Here is a 16,376-nt window from a genome sequence, read left to right on the forward strand (position 1 = left end):
TTTTTTTTTAAATAATCCTAATTGAAGAAGGGTCTTGGCCCTTAAATACTCACTTCCCTTAGTTCTGAGACCTGATACCCTCCTGCTTCTGCCTGTTGACTCTTAGCTTATTCTTCCTCTGCTGAGCATTAAATATTGAGGTTCTTCCAAGTTTGACTCAAGTTTGTTTTTTTTTAATTTCCTTGAGCAAAGACAGTAGTTCCCAGAACTCCAGGCACAAAACGTATTCTGATGAATCCCATATTAATGTTTTCTTGCAAGGCATCGTGGCATAAGGCTGTAATTCCAACACTTAGGAGGCTGAGGCAGGAGTATCTCCACGAATATGAGGTCAGCCTGAGCTATATAGGGAGTTCAAAGCCAGCCTGAACTACATAGCAAGATTTTGTCTTAAAAAGACAAAAATGAAACTAACAAAAACCAAATTAATATTTTCAGCCCAGAACCAGGCTTGGTGGCACATGCCTGTTATCCCAGCATTCAGGAGGCTAAGGCAGGAGAATCGCCACAAGTTCTAGGCAAGCCTAGGCTCCATCCTGAGTTCAAAAAACAACAAAAAAGCCAATTATGGTGGCACACACCTGTAATCCCAGTACTTGGGAGGCTGAGGCAGGAGAATCGCCGAGTTTGAGGCCATCCTTGGCTACATAGTGAATTCAAGGCCAGCCTGAACTACATAGCAAGATCCTGTCTCACATACACAAAAAATCTTTAAATCAGTTGTGGTGGCGCACACCTGTAATCCCAGCACTCAGGAGGCAGAGACAGGAGGATCACTGGGTTCAAGGCCAGCCAGGACTACATAGTGAGTTCATTGGCAGCCTAAATTACAAACCAAGACCCTGTCTCAAAAAAAAAAAAATCTTTAAGGGCTGAGGGGCAGAGTGCTTGCCTATTGTGTACCAGATGGGTCCCATCCCGGCGCCGCAAAATAAAAAAGAGGAAAAGAGAGAAGAAGAGAGGAAGGATATGCACTCACTCTACTATTTTTTCTGTCGTCCCCGCCCACTCCCCAGGGACTACAGAGGCTCCTCTCCTCCCATTTCAGCCAATTTCCTACCCAGCTTCCAGTGCCACTTCCTGGCTGTTCCTGGGCTCCGTCCTCTGTCACTGACCCACTACCCATCCTTCCCACCGATGTTTACCAGATGTGATCGAAAGCTACGATGGAGAATTCAGATGTCTTAGGGACGTGTACCAACTCTCCACAAGGAATGTAATCATTAGCTACTACAAGCATGGGCTAATAAAAAACATTTTAAAGAAAAATCTAGTAAACATTTAAATTTTTAACAATTTATTACAGAAAAAAACCACATTGCCATGAATTCCCTTAAAATCCTCCCCCTCACTTAGAACACCCTTATCCCATCTTTCTTGCCACTTCCTGCAGCAATTCTGGAGTCCTCTTTCTTGAGTGTCTTTACTTTCGCGGTCTTGGCTGCCTTGATGTCCTGAATTGATTTAAAATGTTCCCCTTTTCCTGGTCAGTTTGACTTTGGGGAAGAGCCAGAAGTTTCACGGTGTCAGATCCAGTGCCTGAGGTGGATGAGGATATGGCGTCATGTTTTTACAATTCTGCCTTTCTGCTGGATGACACTCAGCAACAGCATTCACCATATTTTTTATCACATCTCATAAAGACTCAGTAGAGGTGCATCAGAAAATGGCAAGAGGGCCAGGGATTTAGCTCAGAGATTCCCCTGCCTGCCTAGCAAGTGCAAGGTCCTGAGTTCGATCCCTGGTACCAAAAAAAAGGAAACGGAAGTAGTAGTGCACACCTGTAGACCCAGCACTCAATTTGGGAGGCTGCAGCAGGAAGATCACCTCAAGTTTGAGGCCAGCCTGTGCTACATAGTGAGTTCAAGGCCAGCGTGAACTACATACTGAGACCCTGTCTTAAAAAGCAAAAAAAAAAGAAAAGAAAAATGAACCAAAAATAGTGGCAAGAACAATGGGATGAATACATTCTAAGTGAAGGAGAGGATTTGGGGGAATTGTGGTAAAGAGTCTCTTACAATCTAAATGTGGGGCTGGGGATTTAGCTCAGTGGTTCTGCCGCCTGCCTTGTAAGTGCAAGGCCCCATGTTCGATCCCCAGTGCCCCCCCCAAAATTATCTACATGTGTAATGAATGTTTTAAACATTCACTCTATATTTCGATCATGCCTTGTACACATATGCAGAAGCTCCCTGTCATAAATGCCTCTGCTTCCTACCGCCCTACTGCTCTGCTGCCCATCTCCACTTCTTCCTTCTGCCCTTTCTCATTCCCTGACACTGGTTTGGTGGTTTTTTTGGTCTTTTTTGAGACAGAGTCTCTCTACTTATCCCAGGCTAGCCTGGAACTCAGGGTGATCCCCCTGCCGCAGCCTCCTTAGGGCTGGGATTAGAGGCAGGCGCCACCATGTCTGCCAGCAGACACATTTCTTCAAATCTTCGTCTCCAGGTACTGCCTCTATTTCTACACGTTCCTTATGTTTCCACCTCCTACAGTTTTACTTTCTGCCCACTACCTGCTCGACAAGGTGTCCTTGTCCTCGACAAGGTCAGCACCGTTTTCATCTGTGTTTTTTTTTTTCCAGTGGACTCTCCCTGGTCTCATTGCTGCTGCCATGGAGCAGGCCCTTCTCCTGAAGTCCTGGGTCCCCTGCCATGCTCCTCAGGGCTCTGTGGTGCAAGTGGCTCTGGGTGACTCAAGTCATTGGCAGACCAGGGACTGGGTTTGCTTTCTGCCTTCACAAACACCTCGTTATCTCTAATTCGCCCTTAGGATCAGCTCTGGGAACAGGTCCCTGTCCCCCAAGACCAGGCCAGAGGCTTCCTGTGCTTTCCCAGAGTAGCAATTACCGCAGATTGTAATTAGATGTGCTGGGGTCATTGTCCACCCCAGCTTCCCTCCGAGGTTTACTTCATTTCCAGGGACTTGTGTGACGCCCTGGCCCACCCAGGAGTGTGGCTTTCTGTTGCTAGACAGCATCTGCTCGACGCTGGGTGGAAACGAGACAGGCCCAGGTTCCTCCCCAGCACCACAATCAAGATCAGTGGGTCCGAATGCTCTCCTCCACTCTGTGCAGACTGTGTGAGTCCCCCCTCTACTGACATTGCCTGGAGTGATCATTGCAAAGCACCGTGGGAAAAATACAGCAGCCTGGTGACAGCTGCAGGGCCTCTTCAGAGTCAGCAGAGCGGGGGGGGGGCGGGCAGAGAACTCTTCTCCTGCTGTCCCTGTCCCTGTCCCTAAACCCACCCCAAAACACCTGCTCCAGGTATAAGGGCTCACACAGGGCCTGGAAGACTGGAGCTTCTGAGCCCTCCCCTCCCTCCCCTCCTCAGCCTGGGCCCTGGTCTCTTGGGGAGTTGGAGGGGCCCCTGCGAAGCCCCAAGCTGTCTTCACACCGGTCCTTTCAGCTTCCCACAGGATCGAAGCTCGAAAGCCAGGAAAAGACTCCCTCCCTTTCGGCTGTGGGAAGCTTCCTAAATTGGGGCGACAAAGATTCAGCTCACTGAATCCTGAGAAAGGCTGTGGGGAAGAACATTTTGGGGAAGAAAGTCATCAGTTAACACTCCAAAACAGCACCCTGAGCCAGGCACGGCAGTGCACACCTGTAAACCCAGTCTGGGAGGCCGAGGCAGAAGGACCACAAGTTTGAGGGCAGCCTGGGCCACTTTGAAATCAAAAATAGAAAGAGCCGGAGGTATGCTCAGTGCGAAGGCCCTGGGTTCCATCTCCAGGATGGGGTGCTGGGCGGGGAAACGTCTGCCAGTCCTGTGGGGCCTGAGCCTGAGGGAGGCGTGGGTGGGCTCAGAGATGGTGGGCAGAGGGACCCAGAACTGCCTGGCATCCTGAGGAGGCAGACAAACTGGTGCAGCAGGAGGAAGACAAATTCATTTTGCCAGAGAGTAGAAAAGGCAGGGCCATGTCATCCGCGTAGCACACAGATTCTGGGACTGCAGCAGAGGAAAGCAGATGAGTCATTTGTAAATATTAACAAAACCAGGCATCTGCTTGTGCCTAAACGGAACAAGCACCCAGCTAATAATCACCCCCACGTCTCCCCTTAGCTAATTAATCTAATTCCCTCCTACCATCTTGTGCTCTTTCTCGGCCCACACATCCCCATTTATTGTTGTTCATTTCCTACATGAAATGGCATAGGGATCCCAAAGCCAAGCCCACGGTCCCCAGGAGAAGCCTGGCGGCCCTGGGTGGCTGTGTTACGCCTCCTCCCCAGCAGCTCTGGCCCGTCCAGGCCACTCCAACTGCTGTCCTCAGGGACAGGAAGTGACCCCAGGGCCTGTGGCATGCAGAGGACCTCACAGCGCCTGCCTGCAGAGCTAGCCACAGCCAGATGGCGTCTGTGCAGTTGCACCTCAAGCCGGCCTGCCTCCGGCTGGTCTGGAAAGACAGAAAAGCACCAAGATGGCTCGGTGGGCTGATCGTGACCAGCACACAGTGGGGACGTGGCCCTTGCAGGTCCCTGCAGATGGCCCTGTCCCATGGCGCTGTCTCCATTCGCCTTTGCTTTTGGGTGCTTGCTTATTCTGCTTCTCTCTGGAGAGTCAGCTTTGGAGAAACCACAATAATTGGACTCCAGGGAGAGCTGAATTGCAGGCCTGAGGCTTAAATGCACTGACAAAATAATTTTTTTTCACATCATGTTTTTATTCCAAAACCTCACTTTGTAACAGAAGGATTTTTTTTTTTTTTTTTTAGTATAATGATGTTGGTAATGATAACCATGTATTGAGTGACTGCTCAATGGACACAGTACCTAGCCCTTTGGTTAGGTTTTTTCTTTTTCTCTTTTTAAGTACTGGAGATTGAACCCAGGGGCGCTCTATGACTGAGTTACCTCCACAGCCCCTTTTACTTTCAAGACATGCTATCACTTAGTTGCTCAGGCTGGTCTTGAACTTTCGCTCCTCCTGCCTCAGCCTCCCAAGTAGCAGGGATTACCGCCATACCCCACAGCTTCCAGGTACTTAGATTCTTTGAATCATCTGGCAGGGGTGGTTGTTAAACAGGCAGAGACATTTGTGCTGGGTCCAAAGTAGGGCACAGAGTGTACCTCAGTCCCCCCACCCCACCCCCAACCCCCGTCTCTCTGTATCTCTGCCTCTCTCACTCTCTCTGTCTCTGAGACAGGGTCTTGCTATGTAGCTCAGGCTGGCCTCCCACTCTTGACAATCCTCCTGCCTCAGCCTCCCACGTGCCTGGCTCGATCCTTTCTCTTCCCCAACCCCAGCACAGTCTCTTCTCTCGCCCCTCCCCCTCCTGCTGTGCTTAGGGCGCCGGCTGAGCTGGGGTCAAGTATTTGAATAGCTGCGCTGGGTGTGGACACAAACTGGGTTGAATTCTAATCAGCGCATCCGGGCAACCCGGCCAGTTTAACCACTCAGCACACCAGGGAGACGCCCAGACTCTGCCCAGCCTGGGGCCCTGTGCTTTTGGGCTCTGGGTTGTGACATCTCTTGGCATCCTGAGGGCACAGGAGTTCCCTCACCCACAGCGCCCGGGGGCCAGGAGGAGGCCCAGGAGGGAACCCCAAGGGCTCCTTGCTGAGATGGGGCTTGGAAAACAGAGGAGACAGACCCACCAGAGGGAGGGGGGTCCCACTGCTCACAGTGGCACAGGCCTGTAATCCCAAGTACAGGCAGGAAGATTGCAAGTTCGAGGCCAGCTTGGACAATTTAGTGAAACCCTGTCTCAAAATTTAAAAATGGAAAGGGCTGGGGTGTGGCTCAGTGGGAGAAGGTTTACTCAGCATGCAAGAGGCCCCTGGGTTCAACCCTAGCACAGGAAAGGGAGAAAAAAAAAAAAGAGTTCAGGCTACATAGATGGATATGCTAAATGACAGCTCTCACAGTCCGGCCTGCAATTCCTTAACTATAAACTAAACATCGGTGTTCAAGTGTTAGGAAGTCAGCCAGGGACACCAGCTGTACTGGACCTGAATAAAGACGAAGTCCCCCAAAAAGCATAATGAAGCACACATGAAAACTATGAGATCTCCACTTCAGTATCTTCAGTTGCTTCTTTCTTTTTTGAGCAGGGGAGGGTTTGAGACAGGATCTCACTGTGTAGCCCAGGCTGGCCTTGAACTCACAGCAATCCTCCTGCCTCAGCCTCCTGAGTGCTAGTATTATAGACACCACTAGCTTCTTAAATTGCTTCTGGAGGTTGTCCTGAGGCCAAACTCTGTTCCCTGTACTTGGGATTTTCAGAGCTCCAGCAAGGGTCATGGAAAGAAAGATCTCTCCTCCCTGGCTGAGCGAACAACCCCTGCTTCTGGTCCTTTCCAGCCTCTGTCGGTCTGAGAACCAAATAAAATAATATCGGTGAGGCAGGCTCAGCGGTCCGGGCTGAAATCAGAAGTCAGGAAAGTCTTGGGCACCGAGCAGCCTCAGGCCCAGCAGGGAAGGAAAGGCAGAGGACCAGGTTCCTGTGGGAAGTGGAAAAACAAAACACACATCTGGGTACTCCCAAGGCAGGGCAGTGCTGCTTTCTACTCCTCCATGATCACCAGGCTCCAGGACCAGACTGAGGATCGAATCTCATCCTTGTCATTTATACGCTGTGTGACCTCCAGCAAGTTACTTGACTTCTCTGTCCTAGTTTCCATTCCCTTTGAGTGTGACTGTTACCTTTTTTTTTTTTCCTTTTGAGACAGGGTCTCGCTGTGTAGTCCAGGCTGGCCTTGAATTCCTTATGTAGCCAGGCTGGCTTCAAACTTGCAGCAATCCTCCTGCCTCAGCCTCCCAAGTGCTGGGATTACAGGCTTGTGCCATCACACCTGACATCATTTACTGCTTTTTGTTTTAATGGATACAGTCTCACTACCTTGCCTATGCTGGACTTGAACTCCTGGGCAGGTGATCTTCCTGCCTCAGCCTCCTGAATAGCTGGGACTACAGGTACATTACCCTTTAATTGTTATTCAGCTTCAATGTAAGCATCATCTTTTTTTTCTTTTTGGGTGACCCTAGGGTGTTGCAAATGCTAAACAATGTGCTCTTCCACTGAGGGACACTCCTAGCCCCTCACTCATTTATTTTTTTTTGGAGACAGGGCCTTGCTATTGGTCTAGGTTGGGCTTGAACTATGTTTTAGTGCAGGCTGGCCTTGAACTCATAGCAATCCTTCTGCCTCAGCCTCTAAAGTGCTGGGATTATAGATGGGCACCAACATGCCCAGCCACTTCTCATTTCTGATATTTGATGAGTGTCCTCTATATGCCAGGCAGGCTGTGTCATGGTGGGCAGGGAAGGAGTTTTGGGGAGAAGCTGGGAGCTAGCCTGTCATTTCTGAATCACTGAATGCAAATATTTTGTTTGGGTTTTTGTTTTTGGTGTTTTTTGGGGACTGGGTCTCACTATGTAGGCCAGGCTGGCCTTGGACTTACAGAGAGCCTCCTGGCTCAGCCTCCAGAGTGCTGACATTACAGGGCCACAAAAGAAAATATCTGCGCAAGATAAACTTTTCAGCTTCAGGGAAGGGAGAGTAAAGAACTACACATTCTGTCGTTTTTGTTTTGTTTTAGAGACAGAGTCTCACTATGTAGCTCAGGCTGGCCTCAAACTCTCGGCAACCCTCCTGCCTCAGCCTCTGGGGTGCTGGGATAACAGGTGTGCGCCCACACCCCGTTACTTTTTTCCAGGTGCAGATACAACTACGTTTTGCACTGAATCAGACTAGGCTGAGAGACGCTATTCTGGAGAAGCCCGGGGCGGGAGCCAGACCACACATCCAGCCCGGCGTCAGCCCCGTCGTCCCGGGGCAGTGGCCTACGTGACACAGCGTACAGGCGCGAGGACCCCTCTTGGGCTACGCTTGAATCGAAGCTCCATCTTCTTCAGCAGCTTCCCGTTCTTGCTTCCGGCCAAGGTGGCCGTGAGCGGCCTCGAGTCGCCTGGGCCAGGCCGAAGCTCGGGCGAGGCGGCAAAGCGGGAACATGCGCGGTTTCCGGCCGTGCTCAGCTGCGCTGTGAGCTGAGCCCTCGCGGGAAGTCGTGGCCTCCGCCCGTACTCTAAGGGTGCTGGTCAACGTCTGCGAGCAACGGCCACGGTGCTGTTCTTCAACTGCAGAGGAGGAGGAGGCCTGCGGAGACTAGAGGCCGACCACGCCCGCCGGATATCACGGAAGCCGGGCGATTGGCGCGCGCCACTTCTAGGCCCCGCCCACCTGACGAAACGACACGAGCGCACCTCCCCGCGTTCGTAGCCTCACGTCACGGCCTCTGCCGCCTCTCATTGGACATGCCTTACCACGCCGTGTATCCCTTATGGCCTATAAATAAGGGCGAGGAGCCGTCGCTGGTCCGCCATTTCGTGGACGCCGGGTTAGCGAGAGATTCCGTGGGGTCTGAGTCGGAGGGGTGCCGGAGGACCGTTGAGCTGTTTGGATTTGAGTCTCCGCACTTCTAACACCAGACCTCGGTAAGATCCCAGCGACAACAGGAGGGAAGTGGAGTTGAACAGGAACCGAGGCGGGGCCGGGTTTCATGGCGGCGCCAGATTGAGACAAAGAGGCGCCGCCGCCATTTTGTGGCGTTCAGCACGGGGCGGTGGCGGGGGCTCCTGGTTGGGAGTGGGGGTGTTGTTTCCCCCTGAATTTAGGAGTGAGCCCGGGTGAGGGGTCATCCGAGTTTGGGGAGGAAAAAAGGATCCATAGGTGGAGGGTAGTCAAGGCTTCGGCCCTTGAATTTTATGGCGCCTTTTTTTGTTTTTGGGCTCGCTTTTTCGGAAGTGCTTCTCAAGATTTTTCTTTTAAGTCACTAATGAAGACTGGCCAGTTCAGTCCGTTCTGAAGGGCATTCGTCTCTATTTCCATGCTTGATCTTTTTTGCACTGATAGTTTCCACCTTTTTTCTTCAGTGTAAACGGTCTGAAAGTGAGTTACCCTGGTCTCAGAGCTGCTTTTTGTGTTTTCAATCCTGTTTTTACGTGATTCGGCCCAAGATGTCACCGTAAATAGGATTTGTCTGGACTGGGTTTTTAACTAGACCAGCCGAGTGTGAAAGAATAACGTAGTGTGTACGAGAAGGTTACTGAGTAGGTTGGGTTTTTTTTTTTTTACGTACATCAGTGGACGACTTAATTGGATTCATTGCCAAAGTGACTTTAGCATTTAGGTTGTTTTTGTTGTATGTAAGACAGTCTTGCTCTGTAGCCCAGGCTGGCCTCGAACTCGTGGCAATCCTCCTGCCTCAGCCTCCCAAATGATTTGAGTATTGAAGTCTGTCAAATTTAAGAGCCCAAAATGCAGTAAATTGTTGTATAATGCATAGGTATTTTTTAATTTGGATTTTTAGGTGTACAGCTCAATAGTATTTGTTCTCAGTTTTGTGCAGCCATCACTTCTAGTTCATTTTCATGGTGAGGAAATTGTGCCCATAAGCAGTCACTCCTGGTTCCCCTAGCTTCTCCCAGTTTCTGGCAACCATAATCTTTTGAGTCTTTGGATTTACTTATTGTGGATATTTTGTATGCGTGGAATTACATAATGTGTGCACTTTTCTTCCTGGTTTAGCCTAATTTCAAGGTTTTCCTGCTTTGAATATTTGGCAGCACATTTTTCTAATCCATTTTATGTGTTGATGGGCATTTGGTTAACAACTTTTGGGTATTATTGAGTAGTACTGCCCTTACCTTGCTTACTTAGGGTTGGGGGTGCTGTGCTGGTAACTGAACCCAGGGCTTTGGGCGTGCTCTGCAAATGCTCTGCCGCTCATCTCGAGCTTCCATTTTAAAAAAATTTGACATGGTTTTGCTGTTTGGTGAGTTTTCACTGCCTGAGAATTTGATCTGATTAGTAACATGGTAATTGGCATTGGTCACGTAGAAAAACAAGTTTTGTGGCATTCTATCAGGGAAACCTAAAGTGAAAATTTGGAGCCTTATTCTATTAAATCTGAATAAGTTTTGCCTTACAAAGGGCGCTTCTGTATCACCTGATCCAAAGAGTGGCTTATCTCAATTTCATGGCTATACAGGAGTCGTTTTTCTCCCATACCCAGTTGGGTGGTGATTTTGTTGTTTTTTCATTTGTTTTTTGAGACAGGGTCTTGCTTTGTAGTTTAGGCTGGCAATGAACTCTATTATAGGTACTCCAGGCTGGCCTGAAACCCGAAGCAATCCTCATGCCTCTGCCTCCGGAGCGCTGGCATTACAGGCCGTGCACCACCACTCCCAGCTTGTTGTTATTAACAAGCTGATAGACGATAATGTAAAATGGCCAAAATGTTTTGTTTCACCCCTGCTGGCAAGGGTTGGAAAAGAGGCTAACATTCCATTTGGTTGGTGAATTTAGTTTGACATTAACCTAGGGATCCAGCCACACCCATTTTATGTACTTAAAAAATACAGTATTAGCTTTCCTGTTTTTAGCATTGCATCGTTTGGTTTTTGATTCCCTGCTCCCGAGGCTTTCCTAATTTATAAGTGTTTTATTTTGAGGATATTATTTCCTCAACTTGCTGGTTTTCTGGGACTTGTAGTAAAAATAGGAAATGGATGTTTCAAGAGTAGTACTGTCGTGATGCACGCCTGTAATCCCAGCACTCCGGAGGCTGAGGCAGGAGAATTGCCCCTAGTTCAAGGTCAGCCTGGGCTACATAGTGAGTTCAGGGCCGCCCTGAACTGCAAAGTGAGACCCTGTCTCTCAAAAAAAAAAGTATTTCTGATTTGTTATTTAGCATTTTATAATTATTTCCTAGGATTTGCTTTTAACTGTGCACTATTTGGATGAATATTTTGATATCTTTTGTTACAGAGATGCATCGTGATTCCTGCCCATTGGACTGTAAGGTTTATGTAGGGAATCTTGGCAACAATGGCAACAAGACTGAGCTGGAACGGGCTTTCGGCTATTATGGACCACTACGAAGTGTGTGGGTTGCTAGAAACCCTCCCGGCTTTGCTTTTGTTGAATTTGAGGATCCCCGAGATGCAGCTGATGCTGTCCGAGAGCTAGATGGAAGGTAATTTAATAACTAATGTGTACTAGCAATAAATGTTTTGCCCTTTTCTTTGTCCCTCTGAGACATGGTCTTACTATATAGCCCAGGCCAGCCTAGAACTCATTATCCTCCTGCCTCAGCCTCCCAAGTGCTGGGATTGCAGACGTGCACCACTTTACCTGGCCTGCCTTTTTTAAATACTGAAATTTTTTAAGTTAACAACTTAGAGCCATCTCTAAAGTTTTTAGAAATCACGGAGATAGCTGGGTGTGGTGGTGCCTGGCTGTAATCCTAGCACTTGAGAGGCTGAGACAGGAGGAACGCTCCAAGTTTAAACCTAGCCAAACTATATAGGGAGACCCTGTCTCAAAAACCAAAAAAAATTTCATTAAGGTTTGAGCTGCTAATTGCTTTAAATTGTTTATAGAATGAGAGTTTGTATTGGCTTACTTGCTGTTGTCTTTTAATTGTTGGAAATATTTTATCTAGGAAGTGTGAATTGGCTATTATCCTATCACTGTCACTAGTTGGCTAATAAGTAATACCTGAGCCTTAAGAGTACCAAGAAAAGGTACCAGATTTTGACTTTCTCTACCTCTTCCTGGCTTTGAAAATTACTGAGTTATGAAATCAAGGAAAATTCTTAACTCAGAAGGTCCAAAAAATTCTCCTTCAGAATTTGTGAAATAAGTCACAGTGCCTTGAGTGAAGCCCTTTTCTCCTTGCCTGTACAAGGAATGGTTAGCTCCTCCTAAAGCTGCATGAAAGGCTGTTTGAACAGACAGGTTGCAGCTAGTTTGCGGGCGGGGTCCTGCCTTTTCCCTGGTTCTGGAGGCTCATCTAAACATGGTTGTGGGCGAAGGCAGGGGAGGCCTATGTCTGCCTACAATTTTCTGTACACCAAAACTGCAGTGATTATTGAGGGGAGAGGTAATGTAAATGGGCAGAAGGTCCTGGGTTGTTGGAAACAACTCATAAATTAAGCAGAAGTAGCAAATAAATGTCGGGACCTGCCTCTAAGGGAAAAACTCATAATGGAGCTACAGGAGAATTTGTTCTTCAAAAATAAATCCGGAACCCTGGGATTTAGTTCAGTGGTGCCACCGCCTGCTTCGAAAGTGTGAAGTCCCAAGTTCGATCCCCGGTACCAAAAAAAATTACAGGGGTCTTCATAATTCAAATACAACTACTAGGAAATTAACATTGAACTCAATAGTTGGATTGTTCTAAGTAAGGAAATAGAAGTGGATTTCTTGTAAATTCGTGCTTTTATAAAAACACCACTTGATATATTTAAGGGCAGTGGTGCTGCACATGCCTTGCAAGTGCAAGATTCTGAGTTTGATCCCTGGTACTAAAGGAAAAAAACACCTTTTTTTAAACCACTTTTTTTTCATACTGGGGATTGAACTCGCATCATTGCTCTTGTGAAGCAGGCAGTGGAACCACTGAGCTAAATCCCTGGCCCTTTTGATGTATTTAATTTGACTTAACCTGGGGGTCATTGCTGTACTATTTTACATATCAGAAATGCAAGGGAATTAAAATTTGTATTAAAAGTTCTGCAGACATGTAGTTGTGTTCTTTGCAAAGTGGCTATCAGTTTACTTTTTTGCTTTCATGTACATCTCAGGAAACTTGTCTGTTTTAAATGTAATGCCTCTCCCCCCCATAGAACATTATGCGGCTGCCGAGTCAGAGTGGAACTGTCCAATGGTGAAAAAAGAAGTCGAAATCGTGGCCCTCCTCCTTCTTGGGGTCGTCGCCCTCGAGATGATTATCGTAGGAGGAGTCCTCCCCCTCGCCGCAGGTACTTGAGAGAGAGCGTGTTTTAGAGGTATTGCTGTAATGGAGTAGCTAGTAGGAGCAGGTGTTTCTCCTAAAGTTCGTTGGTGGGTTTTAAACTTTGAAGAATCAGAGGTTTCTACAAAACTGGCTGGGCATAGTTGGGGGTATGTGAGTTGTGCTGAGTGTTGGCTTTTGTCTGTAGGTCACTGTTCATGTTGGTAGTTAGTAACTTCTGTCTTGGATCTATCTTCTAGTTCATCTTCTAGTTGCATCTTTCCCCATCTTCCCTTATACTTCAGTTTAGGCCTTTTTCATTTCTTGACTCCATTATGACAAACATTACATTCAACTCTAGCTCTTCACAAAAAAAATATTGTTTTCTACTAGCACAATTGTAATATTTATCAACTGGCAGCTGTTTTAATGTTACAACTGGTAAAATAGAAATTCTGAGACTAAAGTCACTGACCAATAAAGGGGGCTAAGAAAAGAAGTACCCCAGTCATCTGTTCTTCAATCCCAAATAGGAGAGAATTCAGTTTTTTTTGTAATTGAAAGTGACATCATTCTTGGACCAGGCAGTCTTGTCTGGGTGCTAACTCCACATCTCCTCAAACCCTCAAATAGTTTCTGTAGGACTAAATTTACCTCTTATAGGTGGGTAAAGTCCTAGGAGATGAGTTCAAAATCTTGCCCGTTTTGCTGTTTTGAAAAACAACACACTGTTGCCCATCATAATAAAGAGTATTTGTTAGCTAAATAGATGGTTGTACTGATGGCTTGTTTTTTTTTTTTCATTTTTTTTTTGTGCTTTTTGGTCCATCTATTAATAAAAATGAACCCCGTTACAGAGTCACCATCATGTCTCTTCTCACCACCCTCTGAATCTGCATTAGCCAGTCAACTAGCCCTTTCAGCGTCATGTGACCAGCGCGCCCCATTCAGCTTGGCTGGTGTCGTTTCACATGACCCAGGCTGGCCAGTCGTCAGGTTGCACCGCCCTTTGGTTCCCGAGCATGCTGTTTTCTCTCAGCCTTCTCTCCAACCTTAACCAAATCGGCAGCAGCCACCTCGACCGCCCACACATTCCTGGCCAATCAGCTCAGCTGTTTATTTACCAAATGTCTTCACAACAACTACAGCAGCAGCCTTCGGCTAACAAAAAAGCAGGAAAAATCCACAACACCCCCTTCGCCAACCAACTAAATCCAACGCAACATCTGGCAAAACCTTTTCAGCAAATTCTTCCTGGCCGTCAGTCCGGCAGCCTCACCTCACCATTTCTAGCTTGTTGAAACCCAAAACTAGTAAGTTTTTCCTGCTTATACAGTTTACTGCTGGTTAAAATAAGGAGTAAGCGGCTTAAAAGTAATTCTTTTTCTGGATCAAAGGCTGGCTGTGCATAATTGAATGGTAACGTACATATATATTGCTTGAAAAACTTTTAAGGGTGATAGGGAACTCATAATGTAACTATCTTCAAGTGACACTTATTTGCATGTGTGAGATGCCAAACTAAAAATGTTAATCTCTAACAGATTTTAGCTTTTTTTCCTACCAGAAATTTGTCGAATCCTATCACCTTTAAATGGTTTTACTAACAGTTTTCAAAATTTTGGGGGAGAAGTGTGGGCCAAGCTAAGGTAATTTTGATAAGCCTAAACACACTCTTAAATGGGACGGTCACAAATACAGTTCTAATGTACCACTAAATGGCATCAGTATTGACCCCTACACACTATCCACCTGGTACCTAAGTCTCGTTAGGGACTTACAGGTTTGCATGGGTTCCAAATAGCGGTTTATGGTACTGTTTTGGAACTACTTGTGGGACTACATTTTGGTGTGGTGTTTGGGTAGTGCAGTTAAGTTTGACATGGAGTTTTGCATTGGACAGATCTGCTGTGAAGCATTCTTTGTTAAAATGAATCCATGGTTGGAATACCTGCTTTTCACTTGAGCTTTTGTTCCTTAATCCTTCTGTGCCCTTTTTTTCTTTTCTTTTTTATTTTTGGACGATGGGTGCCAGTTCTTCGGCACATTCACTGGGCCCAACAGTGAGATTGAAAAGTTGGGAATTGCCTCACACCATAAATGCTAATTGATGATTAGCCTAATTTTCTTGTTTCTGCTTTTAGATCTCCACGAAGGAGAAGTTTTTCTCGCAGCCGGAGCAGGTAAATACAGTTTTGGGGCCACTTGCTCAGAAATTCCAGTGACAGATATTCCTGAGCTGTTTGCTAAATGGTGTGATTAACCGCAGTCAGTAGTGAAGTACATAAAGCCACTGCTGAATTACAGGATGGCCAGCTTTGGCGTTTTCAAAGACTAATAACTGAGTTGTCTTGACATTCTTTCTCTTTGCTCTAGGTCTCTTTCTAGAGATAGGAGGAGAGAGAGATCCCTGTCCAGGGAGAGAAATCACAAGCCGTCCCGGTCCTTCTCTAGGTCTCGCAGGTAAGGTCTCTGATCGGAGCTCTTTAAGACCTGTGTATGTTGTCTTCTAAGCCATGACTTTGCTGATGATGTCATTGAGTGGCCCCAAATTACAAATAACAAAGGTTTGTTTTTTGTTTTGTTAGCCGATCTAGGTCAAATGAAAGGAAATAGAAGACCAGTTTGCAAGAGAAGTGGTGTACAGAAATTAACTTCATTCGACGGGAGTATGTACAGAAAATTCAAGTTTTGTTTGAGACTTCATAAGCTTGGTGCATTTTTAAGATGTTTTAGCTGTTCACCTTTGTCTCTTGAAACAGTGACACATGAGGATGTAATTCTCTATGGTTTGAGATGGATCATATGAGGCATGTAATACCACGAATTGTTACTTTACAATGTTCCCTTAAGCAAAATTAAATTTGCTTTGAATTTTAGTTTTGCACAGACTGAAAATAAACCTCTAAATTCTACCCAGCTAAAGTGTGATGTTCTAATGTTACAGAAACAAAACTGACCAAGACTTGTTTCATAGCTGGAATAGTAGTGCGCAGCTGTAGGTAAATGCAGTCTTAAAGCAGCTGTGACCATGTTAGCAGGTCCAAATAAAGGCTGGATATGAAACTAGGTGAGAGAGTTTTTAAAAATGGAACTAGTGTTTACCCTGGGCAGAGTTTGCCTGGTGGTATAGAATCAGATAACTTTGAAGAAAGTTTACCTTTGCTTAGGTCACACGTTCCTTATGTGATGCTGTATATGAAGACATAGCTGTTTGTAACATTCTTTATTTGAAACCTGAGATTTCAAAATTCCAGTGTCCTGCCAGTTTAAGGGTACATTGTAGAGCTGAACTTTTGCTTCACTGTGCAAGATTTTTTTTCATGCTGTCATTTGTAATATGTTTTGTGAGACTCTTTGGGATTAAAGTTTTGGTTACAAATTGTTATTTAACTTGGAAAGCCTGTTTTTCCTTGCAAACTCAAAATACATAAGCTTGGTATCCAGTCCAGGTATAACAGTCCTATTGGAAGCCATACTTGTATTTTCTTGTAAAGTGCTTTTGAATTAATAGCATAATTGTGTGAGTCAGTTGAGCCCACTGTTAGCATTGTTCTTATCCCGTGGAGAGCACTTGCTTACACAGTCCGTCCTGAGTTTACAAGAAGCACATCTGTCAGGCACTATGGACTAG

General features: G+C 46.4%; 1 protein-coding gene across 1 annotated transcript; it reads left to right on the forward strand.

Moving 5' to 3' along the window:
- Positions 1-8,322: 8,322 nt before the first annotated feature.
- On the forward strand, positions 8,323-16,130 carry Srsf3 (serine and arginine rich splicing factor 3). The gene is made up of 6 exons (XM_004846680.4): positions 8,323-8,438; positions 10,774-10,981; positions 12,636-12,770; positions 14,887-14,925; positions 15,119-15,205; positions 15,331-16,130. The coding sequence occupies exons 2-6, from the start codon at positions 10,776-10,778 to the stop codon at positions 15,356-15,358; spliced, it is 495 nt and encodes a 164-aa protein (XP_004846737.1). The 5' UTR covers positions 8,323-8,438; positions 10,774-10,775; the 3' UTR covers positions 15,359-16,130.
- The last annotated feature ends 246 nt before the right edge of the window (positions 16,131-16,376 follow it).

The sequence above is a fragment of the Heterocephalus glaber genome, unplaced genomic scaffold, assembly GCF_053883595.1.
Source record: "Heterocephalus glaber isolate CG9 unplaced genomic scaffold, H.glaber_assembly_v1.0 deba00001497, whole genome shotgun sequence".
Taxonomy (NCBI): domain Eukaryota; kingdom Metazoa; phylum Chordata; class Mammalia; order Rodentia; family Bathyergidae; genus Heterocephalus; species Heterocephalus glaber.

Bases quoted from the DNA above. Each gene is read 5' to 3' on its own strand.
- Srsf3 (XM_004846680.4), top strand. From the start codon at position 10,776: ATGCATCGTGATTCCTGCCCATTGGACTGTAAGGTTTATGTAGGGAAT. The intron at 10,982-12,635 runs GTAATTTAATAA...TCCCCCCCATAG, and splicing joins GTCCGAGAGCTAGATGGAAG to AACATTATGCGGCTGCCGAG. The intron at 14,926-15,118 runs GTAAATACAGTT...TCTTTGCTCTAG, and splicing joins TTTTCTCGCAGCCGGAGCAG to GTCTCTTTCTAGAGATAGGA.